The sequence below is a fragment of the Pteropus alecto genome, unplaced genomic scaffold (genome assembly GCF_000325575.1).
Source record: "Pteropus alecto unplaced genomic scaffold, ASM32557v1 scaffold3, whole genome shotgun sequence".
NCBI lineage: Eukaryota > Metazoa > Chordata > Mammalia > Chiroptera > Pteropodidae > Pteropus > Pteropus alecto.
The window spans coordinates 67208931-67226038 of record NW_006442484.1 but is presented as its reverse complement, the minus strand read 5'-3'; the positions used below and the strand labels follow the sequence as shown (position 1 = coordinate 67226038).

Genomic DNA, 17108 nt, shown 5'->3' with positions numbered 1-17108 from the left:
CACACAGGCATGAGCCCTGAAAGGTGGCTTTTCATGGCAAGAAAGGGCAGTTCAGATAAAGTTGTGCTACTAGGAAGGTGCCAGAGAGATTGTCCATGACTTGCCATATCTAGATGAAGTGTGACAGGCCTCTGTCTAGAGAGTTATGGACAAGGACTACTTCTAGCTGAAATGACCTCAAACCCCGGTTGAACATTCTACTGGCTGCCAAAATTGCAGGGAGCAGTATATATAATCTCATGAAGGGTCTTATTTGACATACTGGTCTTGTGGCAGAGAGAAGTACTCAGGTAGTGTAGGGACTTTGTCAACTTGTACAGACCCAGATGGCCAACCCCCACCTCCACACCAGACACACTCATGCCACACCAGACACACTCACGCACCTATACACCAAATGTGCTGTTATTCGTTTCCATTGAAATCATTTCATCATTAGATTAGCTTCAGTAAAGACCAGTACCGTGGCATTGGTGGAAATCTTTGCAGAACTCGAATGTCACTGCCACTTGTTTAGCAAGAGCCATAAAATACTGTAGGTTGCCAATGTAAAATTCAATAGCTGTGAGCAGAGCAGAGGCTAAATGGAGAAGAGAGCAAAAGAAATCAGAGAGAGCGAGTGTCTCTAAGCAGTGAGGTAAATGACAAGCAAAGACGCAGAAGATGCCCAGACAAAATGCTCTGGGTGATAACATATGTGGTAGGCGCTGGGCATGTTGCAAGCTTTCAAGTTAGCCATGCACTTGTGATTGGAGTCTTCCTGGGGATGGGCAAAAACATATGTAGAAAGGAAGGCTGACACTGACAAAATGAACCAACTGAAATGTTAAAGCAGAAGTATGTTCTTATGGCGTGTTCTTCTGATCTGAACACAATCCTACCCAATACTAAAACACTGGGAACGCACTTGGAAAGCAAGTTTATTTTGGGTTCCTCAGCAGCAAGCATAAGCTGTTTGCTCCTTCTAAAGTTGCTCATTCTACCAGAACTCAGTTCTAGTGTGTTGCTTCTCATTACATAGCCAAGTAAAGCTGCCGGAGAGGTTCAGATAGATGTTTTCTTCCCCCTTAAGTAACTTACGTAATATGGGTTAGGGCAACATCAGGACTGGAAACCACATGTAGCCTGAGCAGACCTTGGTCTCACATCAGTCTCGGGAAAGAGAATCTCTCTCTCTCTTTCTTTCTCTCTCTCTGGGAGTGCTCATGGAGAGCTTTCCACCAGAAAATTTATCGTCATTTGTTTCTTCTGAGTAGATGTTATTCTTAATCTTAAAGAACCAAAGTACCAATTTGCAGATACTGCTTTTCAACTCTCAGGAGTATTCTAACAAAATAGGATTCTCTTTTTGGTAGGCAAAGTATATTGCTTAATGTTCATCTAGCAATTACGCATTAAACTGTTCATATTTCAAGGGAAGGACTCAAGGGAACAGGAAAAGAATTGATTTTATGACAGTATTACAGAGATGGTTGAAAGGCATTACCTAACCTGTATATTAGTAATGTTCTGTGTCATATACAAAGATGAATAAGACACAGTCTCTGTCCTCAAAAGCACTTATAGTTTAGTGAGAAAGACAGGCAGGAGAGTAAATAATATAAGGAAGTGTGATAATTGCAGAGTTTGGATATGACTCTGAGCTGAATAACCTTAATTCCAGAGGTTAAACATATATACCTAAAGCCAGACTGCTTGGGTTCAAATCACAGATATGCCACTTCTAACTGCTGAACTTGGGCAATTTTACTTACTTTTTCTATGCCTGCATCTTTGCCTATGAAGTGAGGATATTAATAGGGTTGCTATTGAGTCATAGGGTTGCTATAAATATTAAATCAGTAGATGCAAAGCATTTAGAACAGTGCCTGGCACATGGTAAGTGCTTAATAAGAGATAACTATTTAGAAGTCTGAACTTTTATTGATCCTAGGGAAAAGAGATATTCTCACAAAAAATCAGTACTTATATTGGAAAACAGTGCCCTGAAGTAGTCAAGAAAGCTTGGGAGGAATTCTTTCCCATAACTTACTTATACAAAACAAATCTATTCTCATACATATACCAATGTATTAAAAACCTACTATATCCATGGTCCTATGTTAGGTCCCGGTGATGGGTGTAAAAAAAAATGATGGGTATAAAACAATGTCTTTATTTCAAGACATTTAAATAAAGGGGCTGGAAAGGGGCAGCAAAGAATCATAATCTAATTCAAGGTGTTTTCAGTGGCACTGGAAAGGTTCCAAACAAATGTTATGAAAATTAAATGGAAGACTAGCTAAAGAAAGATGACAGAGGGCTTGGGTTTTGGCCTGGGGACTTTGAGGTCTCTTGGAAGTGGAAGGATAGATGTGTCTAGCAGGAAGTTATAACTGGGGTCATGGTAAAAATGTTAGTCAGGTTCATTTTGGAATTATCATCATAGTGATGAGAATTGAATCTGTAGCAATGGAGGAGAGTGCTCCGAAGCCTGGACTGAGAGGTTAGAGTGTCAGTTAGATGGTGTGGAAATAGAGCCAAAAGGTATAGGCCACTTTTCCCTTGTAGAAAATGTGGGAACTGAAGGAAGAAGGAAGGTTGAGGGAAGGTCTCTGTTCATTGGGTAAGTCTTGCCATCTGAGCCTTGCTTAGCTGTGAATCGTTATAGTTGTATGCTCAGCACTGCCTGGTCCTGAGCCAACAGGAGTATCTTAACAGCATCTCAGGATTTCCTCTTACCAGTAAACAGAATGCTGTTCCCATACCGTATCTGTCCTGGGAATAAGAGCATCATGCTCAGCCTTCCTGGCTAACTCATATTGGTTATGGTCTCCACCATAGGGGAGATTTGAGACTTGAACCTAAGTCTTGTTGGATAGGGGTCATGGCCTTTTGCCTAGACTTGAGTTAGCATCCTGTATCCCATCTATAAAAATTGCTGTCTCCTAGCATGTCCATAACAGCTTGCCATTCAGATCATCTCAACTTGCTATGTCCTCTTGCCCGTGACCATCTAGACCAGGGGTCCCCCAATTCCAGTCATAGACAGGTACTGGGCCGTGGCCTGTTAGGAACTGGGCCACACAGCAGGAGGTGAGCAGTGGGCTAGTGAGTGAAGCTTCATCTGTATTTGCAGTTGCTCCCTAGCATTAGCATCACCACCTCAGCTCCACCTCAGATCATCAGGCATTAGATTCTCAAAAAGGTTGGGGATGGCTGATCTAGACTACTGGTCATTTCCCAGAGTTGGCTAATCCTTCAGCCTCAGTTATACCTCCAGCATACTTCCATGCAGCTATTGGCTCTCTCCTTCACAATGTGGGATTCTCAGCAAATTGTGGGGCCGAGTCTCTGCATTTATAGTAGTAGGTGGTGGGGAAGAGCAATTGCAAAAGGGCTTAAAGATGTAGTCAAGTTCAGAGGTGGTTGATGGTGCAGGGTCCCTGAGATGCTAGTGAGAATGAACTCTTTTGTCATTGGGTTTGACTCATTCACAGAACATGCCTTCCCCAGAGATTAAATTAGAAAGAGCTAACAATATATTTTTTAAAAATATGTCAGGAAGGCTCTTTACTAAGGGTTTTGCTTGTATTACTGTATGCAATACTCATACCAGCAGTATACAGAGGCCCTAATATCATCCCCAATTTGCAGATGAAAAAACTGAGCCTGGAGCAGTTAGATCACCGGCCCAAGGTCACACAAGTGAGAAGTGATGGATGGGGCTGTATTGATGGCCTGATTCCAAGTCCTGTCCTCATTGTCCCCCCTCAGGAAGTGTGGGTTAGAGAAGACACAGCAAGTCTGAACTGTGGGGAGCAGCAGTTGAGGAGCGCATGTTGACCGTCTCAAGGTCATAAAGAAAAGGAAGTGAGGTCATCTCTAGAAATGGGGCTTGTGGGCTTTATAGAACTTAACGGGAGTAGAAAAGGGTTGGCATGGCCACTGTGGGATAGTCAGGGGGAGTCGACAGCACAACTAAAAGGTTCTGGACAGCAGCAGGGGCCCAGCTGGGGCTGGATAATGTGAATTTTGTAGTGGAACCGATGAATGAGGTTTTATGAGTTTCTTCAGCAACCTTTTGCCACCCATGCACGTAGGACTGCAGAAGAGATGTGGAGCCTTTTTGCTCACTCCTTAGGACTCTACATTTTATTTCAAGCCCGGAAGAGGAGCATCATGTGCTGACGCACTGAGCCATCTGTAGAAAAGTGAAAAGGGGATCCCATGGGGCCAGGGATGGGCCAGGTGGAAATGATGGAGGCTTGAGATGGGAGCGTAGAGTTCACTGCTGAAGGGACTGACCACAAGGAAGCCTGTAAAATCAGAACGGAGCCAGAGAGAATTGAAAAAGGCTGGGAGGCTAAAGTGAAAAAGAAGCTGTTTGCAAAAATGCATACACTGATGTCTCACATTATAGTAGCCTAGGAAATAGACCCTTCCCTACTCACCCAGGGCGAGTAATAATTTGTGTCAGGCAAGGATAAGGGAATGTTGATCGCATTCTATTTACTACCAAAGGAAATCCAGGGCTGGACAGGATGGTAAAACACTGGCCCTGGTAAAAGCCTGGTGTTTGCTAACGAGGTTGTATTACAACCATGCTCTGCTTTCCAAAACAGCACCCTCAGGAGAAAAGAAATAAAGCCATTTTTCTTCAGAGGCAGAAGATTTAACATTGCTTAACAATAACACTTAACATCGCTTAGCCCTTAGCCTCAGGCGATCTCATAACTACTAAGTGCTAGGAATTGTCTTTTTCCTGGGCTGGCTAAGGCTCTGGCTTTATTTTGTGAAGTGTCATTTAGCCTGGCAGCAGGCTGCATGGGCCTGCTTTAAAGATGACAGAGTTCCATGAAAGCATAGCAGGGTGCCCCTTGACCTGGGCTCCTCACCAACTCCATGCCCACTGGGAAGCATTTTCTCTCTGTGTCAATGGCTCCAAATTTGGCATATAAATCAACATTATTAAGTTTATCTTAAAAACTCCTGTGATGTTCTCCACAAATAACACAGGAACCAAATCAGTCAGTAGCATATTAAGTCCCCTATAAGATTGACCACTGACTCCCTATAGATAGAAGTAATCCTATTTTTAATTAAAAATTTAACTCCATAAATATTTTAAAGCTCCCTGTCTCTGTGACAAAGAGGGGATCCGGTGCCTACGGAGATGCACTCTCCCAACTCTCCTGGCAAAGGGGAGAGCAGTGGAGCTGCTGTGATTTAATTAAGTGGACAGTAGCATCTCCAGGGCCTGGAAGACTAGAAACCCAGGGGAAATGTCATGGGTACCGGGGGCCGAATCCGCATACCTGCTCAGAAGCCAGTGTGTGTCCCGTTTCTGCATTCTGCAGCTTGTTCGAGAAATACGAAGCCCCACCCCCATGGGCTGGAGCACATTGTTGAGGGTGCTCTGCATCTTCCTTTTAGATACTGAGATGAAAATTAGAGTTTGAGGGCTCCCCGCTCCACATTTAAAAACCAGTGCCAGAGATGTCTCATGCATTTGTTGGAGCCCTATTCATTCTCCATCATGGCTACTTCTAGTTGCCAGGTAGCTACAAAGGTCTGTTTGCCCGTGCAGCTGATCACTCTTACCCTTGTGTATGTGTGTGAGTGGACTGTTTGTCAAATTTGTTTTCCATCTAAGATGCTTCCATTCAGCTACAGTTATATTCTCGAGCCTGGCAGGATTTTATCAATTCATACGTTGTAATGATAGCTCCAGAGCCACAAACAGCAGAAATGTATAGCCTTTGTCAGAAAACTCCCTCCACGATATTTAATCCTAAAATAGACTTGTTTAGATTCAGCCATGATTGAGTATTTTAGGGCTTATTAGTAACAAATAAATAAGGGTCGGAAATTCAGAGGACTTTGTGTTAGTAATGACTAATCTAAGCACTGTTGCATCGTCATCAGCGGTTGATTTGCTACCTCCTGTCCTGGACGGCAGGGTCTGGGGGATGGACTGGCACTGTTTTTCCATTCTCCATATTCTTAGGGCCTGATATATAGCAGATGATTGGAAGATATATGGGGAATAAATGAATAATTGTAATTCACAGAATTTTCAGTGCTACTTCTCTGCTTTTGATTTGTACCAAAAAAAAAAAAAAAAAAAAAAAAGCCATTTCCTCAGTCTGAGTTCAGGTTGGCCAGGAAGACGTTAAACTGTTTCCAGTTTTCCTTTTTTTCTTCCCTTTCATAAGAACATACTACTTTCCATCTGCCTTAACCACAATTTCCATACGTTCAACATTGAAAGCCAGAAATTTTATATTTAAAACAAATTTTGGAGACTACTACCATCTTTTTAAAATGAAAACATAATACTAGGCCAGGGAAAAATAGGGTGAGGAAGGAAACCAAGTGTGGGAAAAAACTATGAGACCACATATTAAAAAGGAAAACATGGAAAAAATATAAGAGTGGTATAGAAGCTTTTAAAATATTGTATTTTGGGTATCCCACCCAATCAGTGTTAAAAATTGGTTTTCAGCTAGATTTGAGATTTAATTACTTTTGAAAATCAACATACCATTTCTAAGAGCAGATGGTCACTTAGACTACACCTATTATAATGTTCGGAACGTTAGTTTTGTAAATTTAAATTTACACGCAGAAGTATAACCAACACGCTACAAAATGGTAAATCCAGCTCTGAGTTAGCACTTTCACTCCTCAGCTTTGATGATAAAGAAGTTCTACCTAGGATACTCCCGTCTTTTTTTAAAGGAGATAGTTTATAACATTTCAGTTTTCCAGCGGGCATTAACCTCCCGCCCCCAGCTCCCCGCCCCTTGCCCCCAAATTCACTAATTCTCACATTCTCAACTCATTTAACTCCCATAGTAGCTGCACTGGATGTAATCTTGGAAAGGTTTTCTCTTTGTCATGCACTACTGATAGCAGACTAAAATTATTCTTCATCTCACAGATAAGAACACAAACCTTTGAGAATTGTATCTCATTTTCAGGGGTGTCTAGTTACAGCATAAGTGGATCATGTTAGACTAGAATCACCAAGCGAACTTTTCCCATGCAGTTGTCCACCCCCCCGCACCCCCCCACCCCACTGTGTCTGTGCCTCTCAGAAATATTCGCTTATTGCCTAAAGAGCACGGTCAGATTCAAAATCAAGCAAGGAACACCTTCCCAGGTTCACATTTCTCTCCTGCTTTGTAACACCCACATGAAACCCCAAGGTTAAGGCTGGCTTGCCCTTCCTCATGGGTACCTCCTAATAGGGAATTTGCTATTTATTGTCTCTAAGTTTGGTGTAGGATGTTCCTGTGTTTAAAATACCATTTTTATAGCAGTGGCTTAGGATTTCTATTCAGTATCCAATATTCTTGCTGACATGTTCAATTGCAATGATATACTATTTTCTTCTCTTAAAAAACAACCCGCAAGTGTTTCAATTATTAGCACAGTTGTGAAAATGGCACTATGGTTGCAGCAGAAGGCAGTCAGGCAAAATTACAACATATTCCCTATCTGAAAGCCAGATTTCTGTCTCACGTAGATTTCTCTAAAGACTTTATTTGTGGGTGAGCTGGTGGTGGGGGACCCCTCAGTGGTCTACCTGGGTAAAGATGCGTACTGTCTCTCCATCCCCTCAAAGCGGAGATTGTGTGTATTTCCATCTGGACCCTTTCCAGACACCTGTGGAGAAAAAAGTAATTAGAGATGAAGATCCATTATACACCCTGGTACTGACAATGCATCTCAAAATTATAATCAGTGCACAAATGCCGCTGCCGCCTGCCAAAAATCAACCATGGGAAAGCAAGCAAGAACTCAGTATCACTATACGAATTGATGATCAAGCCACAAACATGGCATTTAACAACAAAGTCACTTCTTTCAAAAAAAAAGGGTCATTGTCAAACTGACTCCTTCCTGTCACCGCGCCAGGGATAATCTGTAGGCTGTAAGACTGCCTTTTTTTTTTTTTTTAATAGGCTGTAGTTTTTATAATAGCTTTAGACTTACAGAAAGATTGAATAGTACAGAGAGTTCCTATATACCCTCATCCAGTTTCCTGTTACTAACATCTCACATTAATATGGTATGCTTCTTAAAATCAATGAATCAATATTGATATCGTACTGTTAACTATAGCCCATAGCTTATTCAGATTTTTACCCATTTTTCTTTCTATTCCAGGATCCCAAATTACTTTTACTCATCATGTCTCCTTAGGCTCTTCTTGGCTATGACAATGACAATATCTTCAAAAGCACCTTTTCCATGAAGCCTTTCTTTACTAACAGGGGTTGGTGACAACCAACTCTCTACTCCACAGCTTTCGTGAAGCCCTTCCTCACCCAAACCTCACTTAGTTCCCTCACTTAAGAATGACCAAAGAGAAGTGATGAAATATTTTCTACTTATCGTTGGTCTTTATTGTTTTTTTCCTCTTTCCTATGTACTTCCTGTGTTCACCTTTCTTTGGGTCTCTTCCATCAGCCTCTGAGATTCTGAAGGGCGGTGACTACTCTAGTAGTTTCTCAATAAAGTATGTGAGTTCCATGAATCTAAAGAACCCTTCTGTATCTATCATACCAACTAAAAAAAAGATGAACACTGACAGGTAATTAAGAGTACCCATTGACTAATCGATTCCTCACCCGTTCATATCAACACATGTGGCTTTGTAGACCACGTGTGTGCCTGCTCTTGTGCTGGGGTAGCCCTCACATAATGGGCAAGGAAGGGGTAAATAGAAAATCTGGACTGTTATCATGGGGGGAAGGGAGAGTTTGCTGGGAAACACAGGAAGTAACAGTGTCAAGGTGAGAAGGGGAAAATTTTCTAGGCAGTACTCAGCCTGAAAGTTATTTTCTTCCTATCCAAAGTCCCAGTTCTCTATAAAACTGCCATCCCAGCTTGGGCAGTGTACGTAGGGGGGGCGTTGTGGTGGGAGGTCTTGCAAAGCAAGTATACATACTTATTTAGCGTAAGAAAGCTATTCCTGGTGTTGAATTATTAAAAGAGGGTCTTCAGAGCGTGTCCTACAAAACCTCTTCATATTTCACCAATGCCTGGAACAGGAGTGGCTGGAGTTATTTGAAAGGGCCACAGCCCAGTGAGTCACCCAGGTAGGATGAAGATTGCACATACAAACTTAGAAACGACTACAGAGAGAGGGTTCAACACTGACCTTTCTAACAAAGACCAGAGGCAAAGATGGTATCAGACAGATGGGAAATAAATAAATGGGGCAGAAAAAGAAGTAAAGGATAGATGTGTTGTCATAAGCTCCTTCTATCTAAGGTTTTAAATCTATTTTTTATGGAGGAAGAATATGAATACAAAACTACACTGAAGATTATTAATTGTGGTCGTTAGAAAACATTATGTTTATATATCCCTAGTATGGCTGTAGCTATTTACAACTAACCTTTTTCTTGTGGCCACAAAACTGCACGTTGATGCTTTCGGCGCTGATATCTGGAACTGGCCTGGCCTAATGGTGGCAGTCAACATTCTGGTGCCCCCAGGAGGCAGCACACATATTGCTGTCCTGGTGAGCCACCAGCATAACCAGATTCTGTGAGATGTAGGGTGATTCTTATCCTTAGGGAACTTTCAGTCTTGTTGAGAAGATAAGTATCAGCAATGAAATAATTAAAGAAGGCTGTAGTACAATGTATGGCCGAGTGTCATTCAGGGTATTATTAACAGTGGCACAGATGACACCTGAAGGTGTTAGGAAAAACTTCATGGAAGTAGCAGAACATAGGCCAGGCTTCCAAAGGTGAATGACATTCTTTTACAACAAAAACTGCTCTGTTCTTCACCAATTGTGTATATATTTATGTGCTTCTCTCTATATTACAACCCCTCTAATGCAATCATTCAATTAGTGATTACCGAGCACCTACTGTATCCCAATGCCATGCTAGGGACTATATTCAAAGTGAAGAAGAAAGGCTGGATTTCTTCATTGCTTTGAATATAGAGGAGACAGGCCTGCAAACAATTATGGTACAATGAGATCACTGCTGGGTGTCAGTCTGAGGAAAAAGGCAGTGGGAGTCTGAAGAAACAGATACCAAAGTCCACCGGGGAGAGTTGAAGACAGCTTCATGTGGGTGTTGAAGCTTCATCTAAAACGTGAATATGAATGAGGAGGGGCTTTTCAGGGGGAAGAGGGTATAGGAGAAGCAGGAGAAGGCATTCTAAGCAGTGAGAAGAAAAGTGAAACAACATGGAGCCATGAAAAAAAAGCACCATGTTTTCTGGGAATGCCAAGATTTTGGTAAGGAAGAGACAGAGGCAATGAGGAAAAGGATATTAGTAACAACAGCAACGATACCACTGATGCTACTACTATCACTATGACCATTATTGCCACTACCACAAGTTTTTTTTTTCTTTTTTTTTTTTAATTGTCTTATCTTTTAGAGCAGTTTTAGGTTCACAGCAAAATTGAAAGGAAGGTACAGAGAATTCCCATATGCCGCCTGCCTCCATTCAGGCACAGCTTCTCTCATGGTCAACATCCCTCACAGGAGTGGTATACTTGTTACAATTGATGAACCTACATTGACACATTATCACCGGAAGTCCAGAGTTTGGTGATGTACCTTTTATGGATTTGGACAAATGTATGACACGTATCCACCATTATAGTATCATACAGAATATTTTGACTACCCTAAAAATTCTCTGTGCTCTGCCTATTCCTCCCACCCTACCCCCCATCCCAATCCCTGGCAACTACTGATCTTTTCATTGTCTCCATAGTTTTGACATTTTCAGAATGTCATGTAGTTAGAATCACATAGTAGTACATAGACTATTTATATTGGTTTCTTTTACCTAGTAATATGCATTTAAGTTTTCTTCACGTCTTTTCTTTTTAGCTCATTTCTTTTTAGCACTGAATAATCTTCGATTGTCTGGATGGATCACAGTTTATTTATGTATTCACTTACTGAAGGACATCTTGGTGGCTTCCAAGATTTGGCATAATGAATAAAGCTGCTGTAAACATCTGTGCACAAGCTTTTCTGTGGGCATAAGTTTTCAACTTCTTTGGGTAAATACCAAGGAAGGTGATTGCTGTGTCATATGGTAAGAGTAGGCTTAGTTTGGTAAGAAACTGCCAAACTATCTTCCAAAGTGGATGTACCATTTTGTATTCCCACCAGGAATAAATGAGAGTTCTTAAGGCTCCATATCCTCACCAGCATTTGGTGTTGTCAGTGTTCCAGATTTTGGCCATTTTAATGAGTGCATAGTGTTATCTTATTGTTATTTTAATTTGCATTTCCCTGGTAACATATAATGTAGAGTGTTTTTTCATATGCTTATTTTCCATCTGAATATCTTCTTTGGTGAGGCAATGGCTCCGCTTCCACTGTTTATTCTGTCAAGAATGACTAAAGATGTACTTGGCTGGTTTTCTTGTAGTAGTTTTGGTAGATGTACCAAACGTCACTAGTTTCTGGGGTGAAATGTAGCTTTTCTAGCTAGCATTGGGGTTGGTGGCATTAGAGGTGGCACCTTCCTGATTGTGGCACCTTCCTAATTATAGTGTCTCTTGATAAAGGCATTGATGTGTGGCTGTGGAGCCAAGACTTCCTGTTTAGAAGCATCAGCAGCTCCCTTGGTAGCCTGGTTCTGTAATGTGTCTTGGGAATTTATCTCTGAAAGCTTATCCAAGAATTCGTTTCTTTAGACTTCCTTATGATTCTGTATGCTCATTAATATGGTGAAATAAATTTATTCTTGCTTAAACTAGCTAGAGTGGATTTTGTTCTTTGTAAGTAAATGATGACTAATGTCTGCAACAGTGTATGTTGGAATTGGCAATGAGATGGTGATTGGTGCTTTATCGAGAGTGATTTCAGTGTATTGACGGAGAGAGAGAGAACCAGACTCTATGGTGTTGAAAATCTTTATCGTTTTCTAATAACTAAATAAATACTTGTATTGTATTATGCTCTTATGCTCAGAAAATGAGATTAATACTTTCAAGTAAATAAACATTTGTTAGTGTCTGCTAAGTAGAGTCACATGCTAAGCATTGTAAGACACCGAGATGAGAGAAAATCCTCTCCCTCAGGGACATGCCGTTAATGGAAATAATGGCAATAAATTTGTGATCCATTATTTAAAAAAAAAAAATTTAACTGTTTTTTTCTCCCTAAATGATTATTGTGGAAAACCATCACAGATGACCTCTGTTAACACTTATAAATATATACATATTTTAATGGTATATAGAGTTTTTCCTCAACTGTTTATTATTTGCATTTTCCTGTGCTATTAGAAATATTTCACAAACATGAATAATCATGGCTATATAATATCCCATTGGTGGATAAATCCTAATTTATCTAATCTCCTCCTACAATCTGATCAACTCTTAATATCTCAAACAGAAATGGTGAAAATAAAGATTATTGTGTTGGGTACAAAGCTTCTTGCAGCTAGAAGGCTACCGAAGAGAAACTAATTATAAGTTGTAGTTAGGTCCTTAGGAAGTCAGGCCACTTTAGGAGAGAGGGAGGGGAGAGAGAACAGGCATGGGCATTTACAAGCTCATTTCTCATTTGCGCTGTGCGCAACTATACTCAGAAATGTTCCTGCTTGAAGAACTCCTTATTAGGTAATTTCCCTGATCACAAAAAAATAAGGTCAGTGGCTTTGATCCAATTAATTTTTTTAAAAGAAGCCCTTTATCTCACTTGGTATCATGTAGGTTTTTTTTTTTTCTTTTTTTAAATGTAATGACCTAAATATATGTCTGATAGAAATAATCTTGACTCAAGCCATAACAGAAACTTACTCTTTTCCACAACACTGTAATGTTAGAACTTATGCTTGGATTTGGGGCATATTTATCTTTCTCTACTAATAAACCTCAGGAAGTGAAACTTCAGAGAGCTTATTCAAAACAACTTGAAAAGCTCATACTGCGGTATGCCTTGCACATGGTGATCTTCTTTGGCTGGATTATGACAGCCTATGGCAGCCTATCAGGTGGGTTTGGCATTTGGGAGGAATGTTGAATTAAGATGCTTTTAGTCCATGGGAGTTCTTCCAATTCATTCACTCAATGCCTGCTGCCGGCTGGGGTGTTAAGAGCCCTGTTAAAATAAAGCTATTAGTCTTTTCTGTACAGAAGCAAGGAGCATGCTGCTTACATTCAGGGTTCCTTAAATTAGTATGTATTTCTAGCCTGGCATTGCTAGAATCAGCAGTTTCATAAAGCAATATACTTAAGAGGCCTTTTAACCCCCCCTCCCCCTCTTCTTTCCCCATTTTCAGATTAATGGCAGAGGGGAAGATTTAATACCCTTTCAAACATTTTTTAACAATTCATTAAAAATAAAAGGATAAATCACACAAACTTTTTCTGCAAATGTCTGATGATAAAAAGTGGAAACAATTCAAAATTCGCATGCTTTCCAGTTCCTACAGGTTAGGACACATTTTTGCCAATGCTGTAATTTATGTCCCATAAGTCAATTTTCCCGAGGAAATTTAAAAGCTGCTGTGATGGAAAGGCTGTGCAAAGTTGGATTACAGCTCCTTCATCCATATATAACATCCTCATTTACAAATATGTCTTACTCAGATCCATTACAAAAATATGAGTTTCATGCTGCCAGACACAGCGTAAGATTAAGATGCAAAGTATAAAAATTTAGATGCCGTTTTAGGAAATATGCCTTCCATTTCAAGTTGGTATCCTGACAGATATTTCTGAGCAGTTTCCAGAAGCTTTCTTTTAATTACACTGCTCTTACCTAGCTATAGGTCTTGCTGGAAGATTTTTAAAAGAATCAACATGATGAAAATGTCTAAAAAGTTATGAACTTGGCTTTGAGCATTTTCTAATATTAAGATATTCTGCTGAAATGCTACATATTTGGAGGGAAACTATATCCACTTAACCAAAAAGAAACTAATCAAAATAGGTTTACTTATTTCTCTTTGGTAATGTGAAATATATTATTCTTGAGAAATTTATTTAGAAATATTCTATCTATAAAAGTAAAAGTACACACACTCGTTCAAAGCCATTACTTCTGAAGTGTTTATTTTCTCTAATTTAATTTCAGTAATTTTGTCAAATAACTGGGTGTTCAGCTTTTAGACTGGCTTAGAACATCTGCTGGTTTAGAAAATACAGCAAGTAAAAATATTTCAAAAATAACTCTTGGGTAAGCCTTCTAACAATTCTGTGTCTACAATTTCTTCCCTTGTAAAATATTGGAGTGAAAACATTGGAGAGGAAATAAATCCTTGACGTCCCTTCTAATTTACACACATTTCTAAAATTTATCTTGCATATAGTTTCCACATTATGTTAACCACTTATGCCTCATCAATTCAGTAATTATATGTAGGTACACAATTATTTTAAAGCTGAATGATAAAGTAATCTGCAACTCTATAAAGTTATAAAGTATTTATTGGAATTTAAGCATTAAATCTATGCTAGACCAAGCACTAGCCATATGTACTCTAGGCCATGGCGCATTTTGATAACCTGAACTATCTTCTGATTATCTTTGGAGAAAATAAAATCAGACATCTTCTGCCCAGCTCTGTTTGTGTCTGGGCCTAACATACAGTTACCATAGAAACTATGACTGTGGATACAATTTTACAAATTTGGCTTCATTTATCAGATGTACTTTGTATGCGAGTGTATGTGTATGTGTGTGTGCATGTGTGCACATGTGCATATGTGTCTTGCCAATAGGCTTGAAGAGCAAACTGTCTCTACATCTTTACTTAAAGAGCCAGACACTGTTCCTCATTTTCTTTCCTCAATCTGTCTACCCACAAATAGAGACATTGCAACACTGGCTGAAATATAAACTCTTACTAGCCATAAGACAATGGTCTGATAAAAAGATGAATAAAAGGTATTAGGAACAGATTCCCTAGGAAATCTGTTTACCTGTTCTATATTTTCCAGAAAAAGAGTAAACAGGGATTTGGTTAGTTACATTAATCACTAGATCTTGGTTAGTTACATTAATCACTAGATACTAGTATCTACTACTTATTGAATTTGGTTTCTGATTGTTTCTTGGATGTAATATGTGATTTGTTCATTCCTCTGCTGTGTTATTTTATTGACTCTGTAACAATGTTCTTTACTTATCCTAAAAGGAACAAAGTCAAGCCTCAAAATATGTCTAAATCTTAAAATGATATAATAGTTTGTTCATATTATTTCTTATGAGTTCATAGTATCCTTTTTAACTAATAAGCCTTACAAAGGATATTTGTTGACTAAAGCTCTCTAGCATACATAAAATATATTTGCATTTATAAAGTAAACAATGTAAATATATGTCAAATTTTAAGCTTTTCAGAATGTTTTCTTTTTCTACTTTAGTCAGTGGGCAAGTTCCAGTCACTCCCATTTCTAGCTACTAGAAAGAAATCTCTCTGGAACACTCTAAAATCACTATCATGAGTTACAATCAATGCTATCATTTCTATCTCAGCCTCATTTTGCACATGAGGAAACTAGAGGTCAGAGAAAGTTAGAGTAACTTGCCAAAGAGTCATACCGTGGCAAAGCCTAGATCTGAACTGAGATCTGTGTGACCCCAAAGTAGGGCTTCTCTCAGTCTCAATGCTGCTTCATATGTTGGCAGTAATCGTTATAGTTACAGATGCTGTATTTCCTAAACAAAGAACTGAGGCATACGCCCTGAAAGTTCAAATGAACCTATGGCGGCAATGGGATGGAATATGTGAAATTATGACGGCAAGCATACTAAATGTGTTTATGGTCATCATGACCATACCACTGAACTGCAGTTGTCTAGCCATATTTGTTTCACATAGCTAGAGGCATTCATATATGTGTATATGTTAATTTTTGATATAGCAAAAGTAATTTTTAATAGCTATGTTTTCTAAAACTAGCCTGTATTATGTACATTTTTCTCCCACTGGTCATACATGGTATCAGTCTATTAATTTTGCTTACACAATTTTTATAGTCCTCATTTTTTCATCTTCCTTAAAAAAAAACTACGAATATTCTTACAATTTACGTTTAAACTAGGATCTGGAGTAAAAATCAAAACTGTTAGAAACTTAATTATGTAATTGTTTGGAGTGAAGGATGAACCTGTAAGCTTAAAACAACAGTAGAGTAGGAGGAGACCTTATCTAATAGGATAAATTACTGGCCCCGTTGGGCATAACTACTGCTGATCTGAATAGCTATTTGATTCACAATGTTATTATTTAATTTGTAGCATCTATTTGATTCACAATTTTACCAGACACGTGCTACCACTCATGCTAGAATCAGACACACATTAGCCTTAAATTTATATTAAGCAAATTACTTTGCAACTGACTACTATGTCAGCAGAGTTCAAGTTCTGGAAAATGAAAGAAGATAAGAGGAGGAGAAAAGAACTAAAAATAATATTCTGAAAATTGATGTCCTTGAGTCAAAACCTGATATGAAAAACCAAACCAAAAACACACACTCATTTGATGTTTTTTTAATTAGTGAATAAAGGCTTTTGGTAATCTAGAACAACCTAACTTTCCAGCTTTATCTGGTCCCTCTCACATATGCTCAATTATTTAATCCTACCGGGTATTTTATGGATCCTGAACATGGACTTTTGTGCCTCTGGCAAGATGTCCACCTCTGCAGTTTTGGTAACTCTTCCTGTGGTTAGTTTAGTGCCTTAAACATGGCAATGGCTCAACCAATGATTATTGTGTGAATGAATAAAACAACAAATGTTGCTCAGAGTGGCTGTAGTCACTCCTTTGTGAAGAGACAAGAAGAGATGGAAGTAGTAGTAGATAAGAAAAACTGATTCTGTAGAAGGTCATGAGAACATTAAAACAGTACCGAATAGAGAGCTTTGAAAAAAGGGGTGTAGACACAAAAAGAGGGTAAAACCCCTGAGAAACAGAGAGAAGTTGCAAAAGAGAAAGGAAACAATGGAATTAAAATAAGATAGGTTATTGCAATCTATTCTAATTCTTATCATACAGGTAATTCCTACCCTAAGTTTCTATCCATTAATCAAACTCTGGGATGATCAGAATACGACATTCCTCTACCAGGAATGACTATGACTTTGCTCTTCTGAAAATAT

At 39.2% G+C, this 17108-nt stretch overlaps 1 protein-coding gene across 1 annotated transcript in view; it reads right to left on the bottom strand.

The window, feature by feature from the left end:
* Nucleotides 1–17108, bottom strand: part of PARD3B (par-3 family cell polarity regulator beta) — a 905664-nt gene that overhangs the window by 44949 nt on the left and 843607 nt on the right. Inside the window, exon 23 of the mRNA XM_025039317.1 lies at nt 7574–7653. Coding sequence (XP_024895085.1) covers nt 7574–7653 — 80 coding nt within the window. The remainder of the gene's footprint in view (nt 1–7573; nt 7654–17108) is intronic.